The sequence below is a fragment of the Cnephaeus nilssonii genome (assembly GCF_951640355.1).
Source record: "Cnephaeus nilssonii genome assembly, chromosome: 17".
Classification (NCBI taxonomy): domain Eukaryota; kingdom Metazoa; phylum Chordata; class Mammalia; order Chiroptera; family Vespertilionidae; genus Cnephaeus; species Cnephaeus nilssonii.
The window spans coordinates 36734598-36754088 of NC_137088.1; the positions used below are offsets into that span (position 1 = coordinate 36734598).

The 19491-nt window shown below is 45.6% G+C and overlaps 1 protein-coding gene across 2 annotated transcripts in view; it reads right to left on the reverse strand.

Moving 5' to 3' along the window:
• IRAK2 (interleukin 1 receptor associated kinase 2) overlaps positions 1-19491 on the reverse strand; it is a 56479-nt gene that overhangs the window by 9468 nt on the left and 27520 nt on the right. Inside the window, exons 3-10 of one of the 2 annotated variants that reach the window (XM_079795384.1) lie at positions 18531-18677; positions 12400-12491; positions 10188-10382; positions 10038-10102; positions 8179-8293; positions 7295-7404; positions 5319-5514; positions 785-847 (exon numbers count right to left, since the gene is read on the reverse strand). In XM_079795384.1, the coding sequence (XP_079651510.1) occupies positions 785-847; positions 5319-5514; positions 7295-7404; positions 8179-8293; positions 10038-10102; positions 10188-10382; positions 12400-12491; positions 18531-18677 (983 nt within the window). The remainder of the gene's footprint in view (positions 1-784; positions 848-5318; positions 5515-7294; positions 7405-8178; positions 8294-10037; positions 10103-10187; positions 10383-12399; positions 12492-18530; positions 18678-19491) is intronic. The other variant, XM_079795385.1, reaches the window with a different exon arrangement.

Below are 19491 nucleotides of genomic sequence, written 5' to 3' on the forward strand. Positions count from 1 at the left end.
ATATGGTTGGACTTCCATGAGAATTAAACTGTCAAAAGTGTCAGGGTTGAGAACTCCAGGATCTGCAATCCAGAAGACCTGACTCAGAATTCCAGCTCTGACATTCAGTACAGCTGAGATTTCAGGCAAACCTCAGAGCTGGCTTTCCTCATCTATAAATGAACATAATGCCTCTATCAATCTCATAGGGATTCTGAGATGACTTAGAAAGATAATTTATGGGCCTGGCCTGTGTGGCTCAGTAGTTGAGCGTCGATCCAGGAACCAAGAAGTTGCTCATCAGCAATCAATGATTCTCTCTCATCATTGATATTTCTATATCTCCCTCTCCCTTCCTCTCTCTGAAATCAATAAAAACATATCTTTTTTTAAAAAGATAATTTATGGAAGGTGCCAGAGTCAAGCTGTGTTGTTATATTTTTGAAATGACACTATACATATGATAGTTCTTTGAACCTACCAAATATGGAAGTTATTGAATTTATTATAGAAAACCATTTAAAAAGGCTGAAATTAACTTACCAATTTGAGGACAACCCCATTTGATTGCCTGATGTGTAGAGAGGAGAAATGAGTTTTCCTGAAACATTCTAAATTCTATTATATCATGAAAAGTAATTGTTAGCTGGCAGGTGGGTGTGGGAGATTAAAGCTACTTTGCACAGATGCAAATCAAACCCTGGTCTGAGACCTCATTAGCATCTGTAAAACAGGTACCCTCCTGACCCCTCTTGGCTGTGAGGCCCAAACACACCAACCAGCCAGAAGTGACTGGTTTCCTTACCAGGTAAACTGGGCTTCGGTCGTTCTCCATCGCAGGGATGCCAGTGAGGACCTCAGCTAACACCTGCAGAGAACATGGAGTTAGCACAGTTCACACACTCATGTACAGGTCAAGAGAGAAGCTTCTTCTCAATAATAAAGTCTGAGCTTCAGGCTCAGCTCTGCCATTTGCCAGCATAGACACATGCCCAAAGTCTGGAACATGAGACCCAGTGCTTATAGAAGGTTCAAATTAACTGATAGCAAGGTAGGGAGGATGGAAACCAAATGTGTGTGTGTTATCATCAATTATATATATATATATATATACATATACATGTGTATATGTATATATATATATATAAATATATATACACACACACATATATGCACACTTATATGTATGTATACATAAACTATATGCATATATACATACAGGGTGGGGCAAAAGTAGGTTTATGGTTTTTTTGTATGGAAAATAATACAATAATTAATAAATAATAATACAAGAATAAACTCTGTTTCACATACTCACAACTGTAAACCTACTTTGGCCCTACCCTGTATAATATACACACATTATATATACACACACACATGCATATATCTCTATATTTATTTATATACATACATACATATGCACATACTATATTTTAAAGATAATTCATTTAAAAAACCATCAGAAATGGTAAGCAGGCATTGCTACATCAATCTCAGGAAAGAGGAATCCATGTGCATATATGTATTCTACGCAGAAAATCTCAGCAATATTTATAGCATGTTTCATCCATATGCCTTTTTTACTGATTTTAGAGAGAGAGGAAGGAAGAGGAGAGAGAGGAAGAGAGAGGAGAGATATAGAAACATCGATGATGACCGAGAAAATTGATTGGCTGCCTCCTGCAAGGCCCCCTATGTCCTGATAAGGAATCGAACCAGTGACCTCTTGGTGTACGGGATGACCGTCAACCAACTGAGCCACACTGGATGGGCCTATATGCCTTTATTAACATTATTTGTTCATTACTTCATCCACTCACAAAAGGAACAGAGACCTGAGCCAGTGTAAGCCACCAGAAATTGATAAACAGTGGTATGTGTTTTAGTAAATGGGAAGCCTGCTTTGAACAGGAATTCTTGGCAGAGATAGAAGCATGGTGGTTAAGGACTCTACAGTCAGACAGACCTGGGTTCAAATTACTTTGTTCCTTATACGTGTAGGTGAGTTTTAGGCAAAGTGACTAAAATGAGCTGTGTCCTCATTGGTAAATGAGGATCTAGCAGTAGTGAATATAAGGGACTGAGTGTCAAATCTCTCTTCCACAACCTCTTTAGAAGCAACTCATAATAGGTTCCCTTTTACTGCTAAGAAATCCGCTATTCCAGAGAAAAGGCCCACTACGTTAATAACAGAAAGGCAGTGGTCAGGAGGGGGGCAGTAGCGGGCACCCCTGCAGCCAGTGGACAGGAGACCATTGAAAAGACTCCCCACCAGCAGTGCCAGAAGGAAGGGGAAATAAATACACAAACATTTCCTCTGCCTCCCCGACATGCAGGCTCTAGGCAAGGCCCTTTATAGAGGTCACTGAGTGCTCACCAAAAACACACACACAAAACACTGACAAACACAGTGTTCCCAATAAGAGAAACCAAAGTTCAAAATCATACTGTTAGTCAATGGCAGGGCTGAGAAAGAGTGCAGGGAGCCAGTGGGCACTGAATGAATGAGTGAATGAATGAATGAACGAATATGGAAGTCAATTGTTACACTAAGAGCTGAGTTAAAAAGAGTAAACATAAATCAGGAATGAGGGTGTAAAGGTAGGAATAATAAAAACAAATCACTATAATCATCATCATCATCTTGATATTTGCAGAGAACTATGCTAACCAGTTTATATATATATATATATATATATATATATATATATATATATATATATATATTATCTTATTAATCTTCATATATATAATTTACTCTCCATTTTACAGAGGGCAAAACTGAGGTCCAGAGTTATAGGTGATATGTCCTAGGTCACACAGCTGAAAGTAACTGAGCTGGGGCCCAAATCCATGCTCTTAACCTCTGCACTACAGTACCTGGTGGTTTGGGGGGTTCAGTCCCCCCAGGTCTTAAAGAAGCAGGAGCCTGGGGGAGCCCTGATGAGCTTCACTGAACCACCCAGTGAGGCTGACAGGGGCAAGGAAACCAGAAGAGCCCATGAGCTGGGAGACAGACGGAAGCAAAATCTGACATGTGGATGTCGGGCTGAGGGCAGAGGTGGCTCAGGGGGAGGGCACTAGTTAGTCGGAGAGGTGGACGGCCAGGGGGTTGAGGTCAGAGAGAGGAAGTATAGAGTTGAAGGCTGGAGAGGAAGAGAGAAGGCAAGGTCCAAAATGCAGTTTGCTTGTTCTTGGCAGATGTCAACCATGGACTGTCACTTTTCTCAGCCAGTATTTCCTAGACCAGGTTCCATGGGACACAGATGCTGAGAGATACTGAGAAAACAAGGTTCAGTTATCAAATTAATTTGGGAAACACAGCTTACTGTTTTCCCAGCGGTGGTAAATTCACAATGATCAGATTAAGAGCTCATTATTATATTAAAGGCTCGGATTAATTTTGTGGTAAAGAAATCTGCTTGACTTTGATTAACCCAGATTTCTCAAACCTATTTGCCCCCAAAACCTTTAAACACACCAAACCTACAGAGGTCTCAAGGAATTGGTGTTCTATAGAAATATACACTGGAGACTATTTTCAGACCATGAGCTCCTGGGGGAGGGATTGTGTTTAAAGTTACATTTGTAGTTTATACAAATTCTACACATAGTAATGCCAGACAGATGGTGAGGATGAAGAGATGGATAGTGAATAGTTGTGTAGCTGATGGATGGATGGATGGATGGATGGATGAGTGGATGAATGTTGAATGAATGATGATTGGAAAGATGGATGGACAGATGGACAAAAAAGATGAATGAACAAACAAGGACAAACACAACTGGGTAGAAAATTAGACGGCTGGCTGGGTGGGAATCAGGGAAGTCAGGAGATGATAGCTTACTACAATCTGGACACTCATGAGGGGCTTTACTTCAAGGGTTGGCAGATTTTTTTTCTTTAATAGGCTAGAGAGTAAATATCCTATATAATCCTATATAATAAAAGCCTAATATGCAAATAGACTGAATGGCAGAACAACTGGTTGCTATGACACGCACTGACCACCAGGGGGCAGACACTCAATGAAGGAGCTGCCCCCAGCCCGCAGGCCCCAGGCCAGCCAAAGCGGTGCCAGCAGGAGCCCCCTGATCACCCCGCCAGTCGTCCCATACAGGGAGGCAACTGGCGGTGGCAGCGGGGGGCAGGGCTGGGGAGTGGGTGGCACTGGGCCAGCCAAGGTGGGTGCCAGCGGGGGGGGGCCCTCAATCAGCCTACCCGTTGCCCCACAGAATGGTCCTGATTGCCGGCCAGGCCTAGGGACCCTACCCATGCACGAATTTTGTGCACCGGGCCTCTAGTTTTAAATATTTTTTTAAAAAATATATTTCTTTATTGATTTCAGAGAGGAAGGGAGAAGGAGAGAGAGATAGAAACATCAATGATGAGAGAGAATCCTACTAGGGATTGAGCCCACAAACCAGGCATGTGCCCTAACCAGTAATTGAACTGCAACCTCCTAGTTCATAGGTTGACATCAGCTTAACCACCAAGCCACGCCAGCTGAGTGAGAGTAAATATTTTAGGCTTTGTGGGCCACAAACCAAGTCTCTGTCACATATTCTTCCTTTTTTAAAAAAATTATTATTATTATTTTTTGTATTGCAGCATTTTGATTTATTATTGCTAATTTCCTTATATACTTATGCTATTTTCCTTCAATTTCTTGTTTCATTGGTGCATAGATAAAACTAGTTAATATGTTTTGTATCTTTGATTATTGGAAAACACTATTTTCCCACTATTTTCTTTTTTAATTATTATTATTTAATCTTTTATGAATATAAAAACTATTCTTAGTTATAGGTCACTAGAGGCCCATTGCATGAAGATTCGTGCAATAGACCTTCCTTCACCTGGCTGCCGGCACCAGTTTTCCTCCGGCACCGGGAACCCAGGCCTTGGCTCTGGTCACCCGCCGATCGGAGCGGCGGGAGGCACAGGGGAGTGGGATTCACGAGTCCCGCCACCCGCACCTCCCACCGGCCCAATCGGTCTCCCCTCAGCGGCAGCCAATTGGGCGGCAGGAGGCACAGGCGGCGGGACTCGTGCGATGGGGGGCGGGGCAGTGCGTGGGGGCCGCCATCTTTGCTGGGTTAATTTGCATAGTGCCCTGATTGGCTGTAGGCATAGCGAACGTACGGTCAATTAGCATACTACTCTTTTATTATGTAGGATAGGCTAGTTTTGGCCTGTGGACCATAGTTAGCCAACCCCTACTGTACTTTGATGTAACATATCTATGAGCCTCTATCATAGCCAGTGCTTACACAGGAGTCAGGGAAAAGACAAATGAGTATAGGCACCCCTCAGCAGAGAAGGAAACTCTTACTATTCCACAGCTGAAGATGTCCACTCGCTTTGTCAGCTGCCCCACTTTGATGAAATCTTCTGGCAGATATGCAGCAGAGGCCTGGAAAAGATGGGTCTTCATCCTGGTATATTTTGACCTTTTATTGTCAGGACACAGGTGAGCCTTTGGATGAGCCAGCATGGGGGTGAAGTTTTGATCTAGCAAAACATTGGAGCTGTGGGAAAGAAGCAGAGAGGACCCTTTCATTTGGGGCTGGACAAGAAGAGGTTGCCATGGAGACGCTTTTGGGAAACAACTTAGCAATGAGCAGTGTCTGCTGCAGCAAGTTAGCGTCACTGAAGACCCTCAACATGGAGTTTCTGAGCGTCCTGAGAGAGGAGCCTACTCTGACAAGCCAGTGAAGATGGAGCTCAGATCAATCCTGCTGCCTTGAGAATGGCATTCAGTGTGGTCAAAGAGGTGCAGCCATCCTGATCCCCACAGATGTCCATCCCGATCACCCTCAGCTGGCCAAGCCCATATAGGCCGTGTTGGCTCAGTCCCTCCGAGGCTGTTCCGACCCCCAGCCCTGGCCCAGCTGACTCAAGTCTAAATGCCAGCATCCTTTGTGACTGAACCTGTCCAGATTGTAGAAAATAAGAGCAATAAAAATATTCCTGAACCTAGTCATCTACTAGTAAACCATTGGAGTGAACTCTCAGAAAGTACTCCAAAGGGGAGGGGGGACAAAAAACTCAGCTATATGTGTACAAATATTCAACGTAGAACTAACCCTCTAATAGTTTTTTTTTTAAGTGGACACCAATTCTAATGTTCACTATTAGGAGTGGGTAAGTAAATTATGGGCAATCCTGCCCTAGCTGGTTTGGCTCAGTGGATAGAGCGTCGGCCTGTGGACCAAAGGGTCCCGGGTTCGATTCCAGTCAAGGGCACATGCCCAGGGTTGTGGGCTCGATCCCCAATAGGGGGCGTGCAGGATGCAGCCAATCAATGATTCTCTCTCATCATTGATGTTTCTATCTCTCTCTTCCTCTCCCTTCCTCTCTGAAATCAATAAAAATATATTTTTAAAAAAAATTATGGGCAATCCGTGCAATGGAAGACTAAGAAGTCACTGAAAATAATGACATGCAATGTGGAAAAATGTTTATCATATTTAAGTGAAGCAGGGGAAGAGAATATGAAATGGTAACCAGGTAACTGGGCTACCTTAGGGCCAAGACTTCTGTGTGGGAAGGGGCTGAGAAAAGAAACAGAAAAATTGGGGCCAACTGATGAGTCAGAGTGGTGAGCCAGGATGACCCCAGTCCTTCCGTTTCCTTTCTTGCTATTACTGCTGTTTGTGCAACCAAATAAGAATCAATGGGGAGAGACAAAAAAGGGGCTTCCCTTTGTCAAGTGGAGAGAGGACTTTTGGGGAAGTGTGGGTTCTATGGTTTCAAGCTCAATTTTGCCGAATTCTCTGCTATCTTGTGGAATCTCTTCCCATGTTGCCAGTCCCCAAATGGGGAACTCTTGCTCTTGGATGGTTGGGACCGTGATAGCTGGGGTGTACACTAACCTGCAGGAAGCCCCCCTAACACGAGTTACGTTCACTAACAGGTACACAAGTGGGGGCGGTGGGTCTCCAAGAAGACCCTGAGCACAGAGCTCAAAATCCCAGGGGACTGGGCAGATATGACCCAAACTTCAAGGACCAGGTGCAGACCAGCTGGCTGGGTGGAAAGTAAACTACATCATGGGTGTGGGGTGCTTGTTGGGAAAACACCAGCTTAGAAAGGCAAATGTGGTGACAGGTAGGCAGTTTGTCGGACAGCAATCAGAAGCACTGATTTTTGAGGATGTAACAAAGAAAGGGAGACCCAAAGGAGGTGAGGTGGGGAGAGGAAGGCAAAGAGAAGAGAGACAGAGGGAGAGGAAGGGGACCCTGGAAGGTGGTACTGTCTCATCCCTGCAGCCAGAGCCCCCGGCAGGGTCCGGCCCACCGCCCTCACCTCTTGATGTTACTGTGGATGATCTCCAGGCCGTGAAGGTGCTCCACGGCACGAAGCAGCCCTGAGACGATGCTGATGCGCTGGGGCCAGTCGAGGGGATCTGAGCCACCCTAAGAGAAAGAAAGGGGGTGAAACAGTGACACCCGTTCTTTTTAAAGGCCCAATGGCAGGGTCCTGGGCTCCTGTGTCTCCTATTGTCTAAAGTTTTACATTTGTCTTCTTTTTCCCCAATTAACCCCCCCCCCAGCCATTCCAACCCCAGGCAAGCCCCCACTGCCTCAGTGCCTGTATCCATTGGATATGCTAATATGCATGCATACAAGTCCTTTGGTTGCTCTCTAATCGCCCCCCCTCCCCTACCATTTATCTCTGGATCTATTCTTGTTCACCAAATTATGTTGATCATCATATCTCACATATGAGTGAGATCATGTGATATTTATCTTTCTCCAACTGGCTTGTTTCGTTTAGCATAATGCTCTCCAGTTCCATCCATACTGTTGCAAATGGTAAAAGTTCCTTCTTTTTTATAGCAGCATAGTATTCCATTGTGTAGATGTACCACAGTCTTTTAATCCACATACTTTGTATCTTTTAATTATTTTTCTTGTCCTATTGCATTGGCTATCATGTCCAGAACAATGTTGAATAAATTTAGTGCTATGGGATACCTTATCTTGCTCTTGACTTAAATGAAATGCCTGTTGTCAAATAAAATTTTTATAGGGTTTTACCTGAAGATATTTAGCCAGATCTTATGTATCCTGGGCCAACTTCTCTTGAAGGGGGCCTCTCTCTCTCTGGACTCTTATATGTCTTTAACCATTGATTCTCTAACTGGGTACTGCCTGGTCCTGCTCTCTGACCATGGCCCAGCCTCTTACCTGGCACCGGAGTCTGTCCTGTAAAGAACCATTTGCCATGTAGGGGTAGACCAAGCCGTAAAACTGTTTTCCAGTGCAGACGCCCAGCAGAGGTAAGACATTGGGGTGGCAGCATCTGGAATCAGGCATTAGTGCAGAGGCGTGGAGTCAGACAGAAAGAATAATCAAAGACTGCTCCGATTCCTCACCTCCCATACCTCTTACGTCCTCCCCACTGCCCTGAGGGCCCAGCACCAGGGCAGAAAGATGAAAACTGGTGTGCCTTCAAGGAGCTGGAAGTCAGTTGCTTGAACTTATCCTGCCTCCCTGCTCTGCAGCATATGACACCTTAACCACCCCGTCTTCTGGAAGCAGAGGCTTAGAGACTAAGGAACTTGCCAAGGTTATAGCTAGCAAGCAGTGAAGCCAGGGTAAGATTGCAAGTCTGTTTGACCCCCAGGACTGGAGTTCTTCCCCAAAATCCTCTTCTGCTGAGTCTAAGCCACCCATTCCTTCTGACTCCTCCTACCCCCTTAACCACTCCTTCTTGGCCGTTTTCCCTAAGACCCTCCTCTTTCATCTCCCTCTGAAACCTGAGTCTCCCAGGCAGGGCTTATCATCTTGTATTATAAGCTGTTCCTCTAGGTATATCCCGCCTCTATGAGGAACGCTCCCAAATCGCTCATCTCCATACTCTAGGTCAGTGGTCGGCAAACTCATTAGTCAACAGAGCCAAATATCAACAGTGCAACGATTGAAATTTCTTTTGAGAGCCGAAAACTGACTTCTGCGCATGGGCCACGAAGTTTCAATCGCACTGTACGTGCGCGCCCACACGTGGTATTTTGTGGAAGAGCCACACACAAGGGGCCAAAGAGCTGCATGTGGCTCGCGAGCCGCGGTTTGCTGACCACTGCTCTAGGTGAACAATCTAAACTCGTCAAGTCCCAAACCCGCTTCTCCATCCATAGTTATGATCTCAGCAAAGGGCACCACCATCCATCTAATTTCCTAGAAACCCTCTTACCGCCCCCCTCTAATTATTATAGACACTGAAATCTGAATTTTTTTATGCTTATGTCATGGAATAGTCTTTTTATTTTTTTTCAAACCATTCTTAGCTCTCGGGCCATACAACACAGGCAGGGCCAGATTTAGCTTATGGGTTGTCATTTGCCAGATCCTGCCCTAGATCTGGATTTTAAGATGGATTCACTCTTAGCATTGGAATCAGTAAGTCCCTGCCAATCTCAAGAAAATGAGATAGGTCCGGCCAGTGTGATTCAGTGGTTGAGCGTCAACCTATGAACCAGGAAGTCACAGCTCAATTCCTGGTTGGGGTTGCGGGCTCGATCCCCAGTAGGGGGCATGCAGGAGGCAGTGATTGATGATTCTCTCTCATCATTGATGCTTCTATCTCTCTATCCCTCTACCTTCCTCTCTGAAATCAATTAAAAAATAAATAAATAAATAAATAAATAAACATATTTTTTTTAAAAGAGAGATAAAAATGGATTTCTTTCCCCCTGGATGAAAGGAGTTGGGCCAAGTCAAGCCAAGTTTCTTTTATAATTCTAATCTATACATATAGTTGTTAAACAGAAAAAGCATGTTCTATGGTGCCAGAGCAACGTAGGTTCAAATTCTGGCTCTGTCACCTACTTGCTGTGTGATCTTGGACAAGACACTTAACCTCTTTGTGCTTCAATTTGCCCGTGTGTAAAATACTGTGCTAATAGCAGCTACGTTACAGGGTTCTTATGAGGATAAAAATGAGTTTGTACACACAGAGTGCTTAAAGCATGCCTGCCACATAGGAAGCACTATATACTAACTAAACTATTAACAAAGTTTAATAATTTTCCATAGAGGAGGCTTACCTATGACAGATTCGTATCTCTGCTTGGAAGAAATTTTCAATTGATCCTGGACCTGAGCAGGCCATCTGTGGGAAAAGACTGCAAAACATTAAAATCCAGCCTCACCCAGGCAGCTTCCCCCAACACACACACTGCAAACCAAGTGCTTACCTCTCGGAGCTTCTTAAAGACGAATGGTGTGCCCTGCCTCTGTCCTCGGTAGATGTCAGCAAAGGTCCCCTCACTGATTTTGTGGGTTTGGTTGAAGTTATCGGTTGCCTGAACCACCTCCACCTCATTCCAGAAAAGGCTGTCTACAGCCAGGCTCAGAAGGGTTTCTTGCTTAGGAATGGAGGTGCTGACATCCTGGGGATTTAGAGAAGAGAAGGAGATTAACATGAAATTAATATGGAAAACATTGTTTTCCTTACTATCTCATGGATCTTAGAACACCAGAGATGAAGGAATGGAGGGGATCATCTTATCCAGTGAGGAGAAATGATAAAAAAGGACATGAGTCCTGCAGCTCAGTTGGAGTGCCTTCCTGTACACCAAAAGGTTGGGGGTTTGATTCCTGGTCAGGGCACATACCTAGGTTGTGGGTTCGATCCCATCAGGAAGCATAGGGAAGGCAACTGATCAATGTTCCTCTCTCACAATGATGTTTCGCTCTCTCTTTCTTTCCCTCAAAATCAATAAAAACATATCCTCAAGTGAGGATTTAAAAACAAAACAAAACAAAGGACATGAATAGGGCCAGCTCAAATCCAAGCTCAGGCACTACTTTGCTCTGTGACCTTGGATAAGTCACTTAACCTCTATGAACTTTAACTGCATCAGCAAAAATGAACATCACAATCACTGTACCCTGGAGAGAAATGTTGACGATTAACTAAAATGTGAGTATTACTGGCAAATGGTTGACGTTTGCTTTTCTTGTCTTTCAGTTTACAGAGGTAGCACCAAGGGGGTCAAAGAGCTGAGGTGAGAGCACACAGCTGGTCAATGGCCAAGCTGGTTCCCTGGTCCTATACTTGGTGCATGTGCTGGGAAGCAGGATATAGGTTCACGTAACCAAAGACGCTTCTGGAATCAGAGCTTCGAGACTGTTTGTGTGGGTAAGCTATGAAAAGCAGCTCTGCTTCAACCACTTCCCTTCTTAAAAACAGGTGTACAGCCCTAGCCGGTTTGGCTCAGTGGATAGAGCGTTGGCCTGTGGACTCAAGGGTCCCGGGTTCGATTCCGGTCAAGGGCATGTACCTTGGTTGCGGGCACATCCCCAGTAGGGCATGTGCAGGAGGCAGCTGATCGATGTTTCTCTCTCATCAATGTTTCTAACTCTCTCTACCTCTCCCTTCTTCTCTGTAAAAATCAATAAAATATATTTTTAATAAAATAGGTGTACAAAACTTACATTTAAAAAAAACTTTTTATGCTCTTTTAAACAGTTTTAGAAAATTAGTGGTGGTGTGGGGGGGAATCCCATTAATCCCATTATTCACTTAACTGCTATTCAAGTGTAGTGAGTTTCTTGCAGACTAGATATATCAGAATTTATTTCACAAACTAGAATCCTGATGCACACGTTGTTTTGATACCTGGTGTTTTCACTTACGTTACACTATGATCATTCTCCCAAGTTATCATCTTTGGGCATGATGAATTTTCAGAGAAAATTAAAACCCTGTTTAAGTGAGTCTCCTTTTTGGCACAGCTTCATTAGTCAGCCCTGCAGTGCTAGCTGCTTCACCAGGCACCCGGCCCACACGCTTTTAGGGGCCAGTGAATATGTTTTAATTTCTTGTAAAATCAGAAGAACAAAAACAAACTTTTAAAGTCAAATAAAATGTTTTCATTTTTAATCTAGCTTGAATTATATTCACTTTTATATCCATGTAATTATAAAATATAAATTATTTTTAATGAAAGAAAGGGCCCGTGAAGGCACAGGTGCCTAAGACCCATGAAAGTCATATGTGGCCTGGACCCAAGTCATTGAAAATTCAGAACAACACAAACATATTTGGGATTGAAAAAATAAACTGGACGGGAGGCAGTTTGTAAACAAATACTACTACAACCAATATATTTATGTATAAATGAGACCTGCCAATTACCAGGTCTCACTTATACACAAATAATGGATAAGCTCATTAAAAATGTGTATTCACTAGTGCATGAACCCCCTCTCCCCCAACCCCGTCCCAGTTTTATTGACTGTCAGTACTTACACCTCAGAAGCTCAGAGTAATTCAATTGGTCTCCTTCCCGCCCCACCCCTCACCCCACTCTAACCCCCAAACTGGTCTCAGGGGATAAATGCATTGCTGTTTTGAGAAAGAGTGCCGCACACTGGGGACATGGCTTTCAGGTGGGGATTTACCTTTGGATCGGATGAAGCAGGAAGGTCAGTTTTTAAGGAAGGAGGGGCATCTTCAGGAGGAGGCAGGAGGCTGGCTCTGGCTGGAGCAGGCCCTGGAAAGAAGGGACTGTGGGTCAGAAAGTGGCGCCCCTGAGGAAAGAGGGAGGGGTCCCTGTCAGTCCCCTGACCAAACCAGGCTCTGACTGTTGTCAATAATGACAGCTACTATTTCCTGACACCCCCAGGCACCAGACTACACAACCTCCTGCAGTACCCAAATGAATCCTTACGACAACCCTACGGATGGGTCCCCATTTGGCAGGTGGAGAAACAGAGGCACTGGAGGTGGCCACTTGCCCAGGGCCACATGGTAAGTGGCAGAGCCAGCCTTCAAATGGAGTATCATCTGTGTGACATCGAATCCCTACACTGTCACACCTCCCTCACAAGGATCCGAGGACACAGGAAAGGTAGCTACGAGGCCTGCCTTCCAGAAACCTCCACCATGGCAGGCATGGCCATGACGAGCCTCTGAGTCAGAGCAGGAGAGGCTGGGAGACCAAGGAGGGTTTCCCAGAGGAAGGAGCATGTGACTGGGCTTGAGAGATGGGGAAGCGTTAAGTGGGTACGAGGTGGGAGGGCACGAGGCAGTGCAACCGGACTGGAGGGAAACATTGCAAACATTGACATCAGCCAGCGACAGCTCGAAAGGCCTCACTGTTTTCACTCATTTAACTCTCACAACAATCCTGGGAGGTGGGTACCGTTATCATCTACTCCTCACCGGTGCTGAAAGTGAGGCCTCTGAGTAACTGGGGGCCACCCTTCCAAGGAAACCTGGCCTTGACCCCAGGGTGGCAGGTGAAATTCACCTGCTTCCCGTATTTCTGGTTGACGATATCAGGAAAGGATGATTAATCTGGACTTTGGGCCATAAAATAACGCAGAAGACTGAAAATGGAACCAGGTGAAACGACAGTGAGCCTTGCTAAACTATTAACCCGGGCAGCTGATACAACTCATCTGCTGCAAAGCCTGAGGCTCTCTCATCCCCACAGAGCCCAGCAGGAGCCACCCTAAGCCTCTCCCCTGGGTCTGCTGCAGCTTCTAGGTCTGCGACGGCTTCCAGAGTTGTCGGGGCTGTTTTTGTTTTCCACATTTGCCAGTTTTGGCCATATTTGAAAGAACTACACTTGAGAAGGTACCGTGTTTGCACACCCACACTGCATGAGAGAACCCCAAAACAGGACACTACAAATACATACACACACACACACACACACACACACACATACACACACACACACACACACCTTCCGTCCATCAGAGCACTATAACCATAAACTAAGCTTCGGGGTAAGAGCTATAGCTCAGACACTGGAAGTAAACCTTTGGCAAATACACAGATTAATTAATCCAGGTTAAAAATGATAATAATACCAGCCATGTGCTGCAGACCAGCTGCTGGCAGCATGGCTGACAAGAGCGCTTGCGCTGCTGCTCACTCAAATCCATCCCCCATCTGCACCCAGGCCAAGCTTCCCACTGGCTCCCCTGTCCCCCCAGTGATGGAGTGAAGAGGGGAGACTAAGAGGAGACCCAAGACTCAGATGGCTGGGGACTCTAAGTCTCCCCAAGGACACCTCTGAGCCTGCCTTAGACTACAAGCAGGACACTCCCACCCAACCTTCCCACCCCAGCCTTGCCCAGCACCTTCCATATTTTCTCCCAGGCGTTTGTCCTATGAAAACCCTTGTGTTCATCTTGGCTTCTGCTCCTCAGGTGGCCTGGGATACAGGTGCCCACTGGCCAGCAGTGCAGGGCCCCTGCCTTGCAGAAAGGCTCCCTCCCACTGCTGCTCCTGGGATGAGGTCTCCGCTCTTGCCCTGCCCCCTCTTGGCCTCTGCCCAGTACCCTTGGCCTGTCACATTCATCCCTCTCCTAGATGTTGGCCCTGCCTCTGTGCCGCCTCACTGAGTTACTTGATGTTTTTCTTTCAATCCACTTTAATTCACATACTGTGCTATGTATTTAGCCTTGAAATCCCTAGTTCTTTGTGCATGTGATATATATTTTTTCCGGCACCCATGCTCTTCTGTACCACTGGGTACAGGCCCCACATTCTGGGATCTCCTGCTTCAGCCCAACTCCATCTCCCTCCTGCTTCTGTCCCCGCTCCCTGACCTAGCTCCGGCCTCTGAGCAGAGCTACACACACATAGTCCCTTGTCCTCTTCCTTTGCCCTGTGACTCCAAGGTCAGCACTGGCCTCCCACAGCCAGAATTTTCTGGTCTGACTTGATGCCTGGGGTTCACTCTGGGGGCTGCACCAGGTCTCTTGGGTTGGGGCGATCACTGAGGTCCGCTCTTGTGACCGATGAGGGCTACTAGTTGGAGGAGTGGCTGAGTCTATTTATCCCTCTGGTTTTGTCAATAAACAGGAATGGGATTTGGGCCACGACTACAAGGATGACACACCAGATAAGGACTAGCCCTTGCTTTGTAAATGCTCGTGGAAGGACTGGGTCAGGGAAGACACTGGGCTACATAAATGTCATTTCGAAAACACTAAGCGTTAACCCTTAATGTGCCAAAACGTTTACTCCCCCCCCCCCCCAAAAAAAAGAAAAAACACCAACATTTCCTATGAAAATTTTCCTAGAATGTCTGCTTTCCCAAGCCGAATGCAGCAAATCCCATCCTGCTACGTGGCACCACTGTGGGCCTGAGTATAGAGCACATGGCAGCGCTGGCATGTGGGGTCTTCTGTCCCCTGCCCTGTGGCTGGCAGTGGGCCTGCCTCTGAGCCTCCCTGTCGCCTTTCTGTCTATCAGACAGAACGGGGCTCACGTCCCGGCCCTAACATTACGAACGAGTTAAACTGGGTGAGTTGTGCTTCACTTCTCCAGCGTCCTCAAATGTAAAAAGAAGAGTAACAGACCGTTCCTTAGAGAGTTCTTGTCCGGATGAAAAGATATGACCGTTTTAAAGCACAAAGATCAGTCTCTGTCTGCTATGTCGGTATGGAGCACCAAGGCTGGTAGAACTGTGTAGAATAAGAGTAAATAGGTTCTTGTTGACAGCCCAATGGCCTCTCCCACGGCGAAGGCTTGTTGAGTTATTTCAGCTACTCAGAGCCCTTTTATCCGGATTCTGGCTTTGAGAATTTGTTTAACAAGGTGCTCAGAATCTGTCTGTGGCTCACCTACTCAAGTATTTTCCTCTTCCACATATCTCCCCCACTTCCTCCTCACCTACTGCAAGGGGGTTAGTATATACAGGGGGTAAGATGTGGGCTCTGGCCCTGGACGGTGTGGCTCAGGTGATTAGAGTATCTTCCTGTACACCAGAAGGTGGCAGGTTTGATCCCCTGGTTGAGGCATGTGTGGGAGCCAACCAATCTCTCTCTCTCTCTCTCTCTCTCTCTCTCTCTCTCTCTCTCTCTCCCTTCCTCTCTCTAAAATATCAAATGTTTTCTAAATTAATAAAACAAAGGTGGGCTCTGGGCAACTCACCTGAGCTGAATCCCAGCCCCACCACTCATTCAGCCAGGAAGCTCTGGCAGGTTAGGCATCCTTCCCCAGTTATCAAGGTGAGGGGTGGGAGCAACAGGGGCCCTCACCTCCCTGGTGTTGGGTGACTCACCAGCAGTACCTAGAACCTCCCGGCCGGTGTCTCCTGCATGTAGGCAGTCTTTGTTCCCACTTATCATACCCTCCCCAGCCTTCGCTGCCTCTGCATTCTACGTTCTCCATTCCTACAAGATAATCAGCCTCAACTTTGGGGCCCAAAGGAAGTTTGGGGCTTTCCCAAGAGAGGACAAGCTTTGGGTTATTTGATGCAATGAATGATTACTCTCTTATTTTCAGTTTGGGCAAAGATAAATAATCAACTTCCTTCCTGTCTATAGACTGTATTTATCATCTCGACCTGCCAGGGCACATGTGCTTCTGAGGGGCATTCAAGAAACTGAAGGTGCAGAAGCTGGCAGAAACGTGTGTTGCTTGTTTTTGCCGTCACCCAGATAAGGAACAACAGAAGTGGCTACACCGGTAACCTCCCCACCCTGACCAGCACTCCCCTAGAATTTCCTTATTTTATTACTATGTTTCCCGTTGACCATCAACTAGTGTCACATTTGCTTTATGACTATTTCCCCTTATCTTTCATTGCTGATCAAAGTTCTGCACTTTTTTTTTTTCTTTAGCTACAGGAAATAACTCAGACTCCTTGGCCTAGAATTAATTTTCCAGACTTGAACTATCTGGGGTGTCTGGAATGTTCCTAACATCAGCAAACATTTAAAAAAAATTTTTTTTAGCTCTAGCCGGTTTGACTTAGTGGGAAAAATGTTGACTGGCAGACTGAAAGGCCCTGGGTTTGATTCCAGTCCAGGGCATGTACCTTGGTTGCAGGCTTCTCCCCAGGCCAGGCCAGGCCATGTCTGGGGCTTGTGCAGGAGGCAACCAACCAATGTGTTTCTCTAACATCAATATTTCTCTCTGTCTTTCCCTCTCTCTTCCACTCTCTCTAAAAATCAATAGAAAAATATCCTCAGGTGAGGACTAAAAAAAATAATAATTAAATAATTTTTTAAAAATTTTTAATTGATTTTTAGAGAGAAGGGAGAGGGAGAAACATAAATGTGATCAGCTGCCTCCTTTGTGCCCCCTACCAGGGATGAAGCCCACAACCCAGGCCTGTGCCCTGACCAGAAATCAAACCAGTAACTGACTGTGCACTGGATGAGCCCAACCAAGCTACACCAGCCAGGGTGACATCAGCTAATATTTAATGAGCACTTCCATGGGGGCAAATCTGTGGTGTATGATTCCTTACCACAACATGATGATGTAGGTACTATTATTATGCCCATGTTACAGATGACAAAACTGAGGCACAGAGAGGCTAAATAATTCTGTTAGAAAGTGGCAAAGTTGGAATTCAAATGCAGGTCTGTCTAATGCAAAAGCCTATGCATGCTCCTCAGTCCATGCTGACCTTGGCTTCAGGATCCACATTAGTGAGCTGAGGTTTCATGGGTTTGGGCTCTTTGGCTCACATTCAGGAGGCTGCAGGAGAAAGGAAGGGAGGCTGGACTCCAGGGGAGAGGGTGAAAATGGAGATGTGGGCATGAGTGGCAATGCCCCTCAGGGAAGTTATAGCTGGCTGAGTCCTGCCATCCTGGGGTAAACTGTCCCTGAGCCCTTTCCTGGACTTTTTTTTCTTTAGCTACAGGAAATAACTCAGAATGGAGACAAATCTGAAGTGGTTTGAAAGGCTTGGGATAGCAGTGTGTGCAGAGGTTAGGGACATAAGCGTTCCAATGACACTGCTCAGATGCTACTTCCTTACTCATGTGACCTTGAACAAATCACTTTCCTCTTGATGCTCCAGGTGCCACAGAACAAAGCAAAGGATCTGTGACTGGCAAAGAGGACCCGGTGGCGGGGCATGTCGCACCCACCACCTGGCTGTGAAGGCCAGGCCTGGGCCTGTGGGAAACAGACAGGTCATTAGGCTCCTGAGCGTGGAGCTGGCATGCAGGGCCAGTCTGTGCTGGGGCGTGGGAAACCACAGGTAAAATACTTGGGCCCCACGCATATGACCCTGGCGGGCTGTTTAACTCTCTGCACTCACAGTTTCTCATCGGTGAAGGGAGGTAATCACCAAGCTCACAGCTAAGAAGGGTTACCGTATTTCCGGCGTATAAGACGACTGGGCGTATAGAAGATTTTCCTGGGTTAAAAAGTCGTCTTATACGCCGGAAAATACGGTAAATAAGTTAACATCACTGAAGTGCTTAGAACAGTGTCTGGCACACAGCCCTCATTCACTGAGTTCTTTCTTTCCTTAAAAATGGTAAAAAATTGTATATTCTTTTACTATCTGACTTTTTTAATTTAATATATTGTAAGCATGTTCCATGTATGCATACATATCCGAATCATTGTAAACAGCATTATTATGCTAATAATGTTAACAGTATTATGTTAGGCTAACATATTATTGCAATGACCTGTCATTAATTTTACCATTCCCACTGTTGTTTCTAATATTTTGACATTAAAGACTGAGCTGAATATCCTTATAGATAAATCATTTCCTTACGTGTTCTTTAAATTAAAAAAATGTAAATTTAATTAAAAATACCTGGGCCCGGCAAGGCAGCCGGCCTCACAAGCTGCCCCTTTTTCTGCTCCTCCTCCGTGTTTCTTACAGGAGCTGCCCAGGGCGGTCCTGGCTTCTCGGCACCCGGGAAGTCTGGGACAGAAGGCCAGATTTCAGGAACTGGTTTCCCTGAAACAAGGTGGAATGGAAGAAAGGTGTTATCATTCCGTGAAGTGGAACAGCCATCCAGAGGCTGGTCTAGTCCCGGTTCTGCCTCGAAAGCACCGTGTTCCCCAGCGGGTTCTCTCCCTCGGAGCCTGGGACTCTGTCTGTAAAATGTAGTGGTTGGTCAGGAAAATCTCCTGTGATCGCTTCAGCTCTGACATTCTGAGTCAGAACACCTGGTTTCTAATCCTACTAGCTGTGCCCTGGCCAGGTGGCTCAGTTGGTTGGAGTGTCATCCTATACACCAAAAGGTTTCAGGCTTGATTCCCGGTCAGGGCACATACCAAGGTTTTGGGTTTGATCCCCAGTCAGGGTGCATTCCAGAGGCAACTCATTGATGTTTCTCTCCCACATCCATGTCTGTCTCTCTCTCTCTCACTCTCTCTCTCTCTTTCTCTCTCTCTCACCGTTCCTTTCTCTAAAATAAATAAACATATCCTCAGGTGAGGATTTAAAAAAAATGTAATCCTACTAGTTGTGTGACCTTAGACAAGTCACTTGCTTTTTTAAAAATATGTTTTTATTAAAAATAAATAAATAAATAAATAAATAAATAAATAAATAAAAATGTATGTTTTTATTGATTTTTAGAGAGAGAGGAAGGGACAGAAAGAAGGGAAAGATAGAAGCATCGATCAGCTGCCTCCTGCACGCCCCCTACTTGGGATCAAGCCTGAAACCAGGGCATTTGCCCTGACTAGGAATTGAACCAGCAACCTCTTGGTGCATGGGTAGATGCTCAACCACTAAGCAACACTGGCCGAGCAAAAAGTCACTT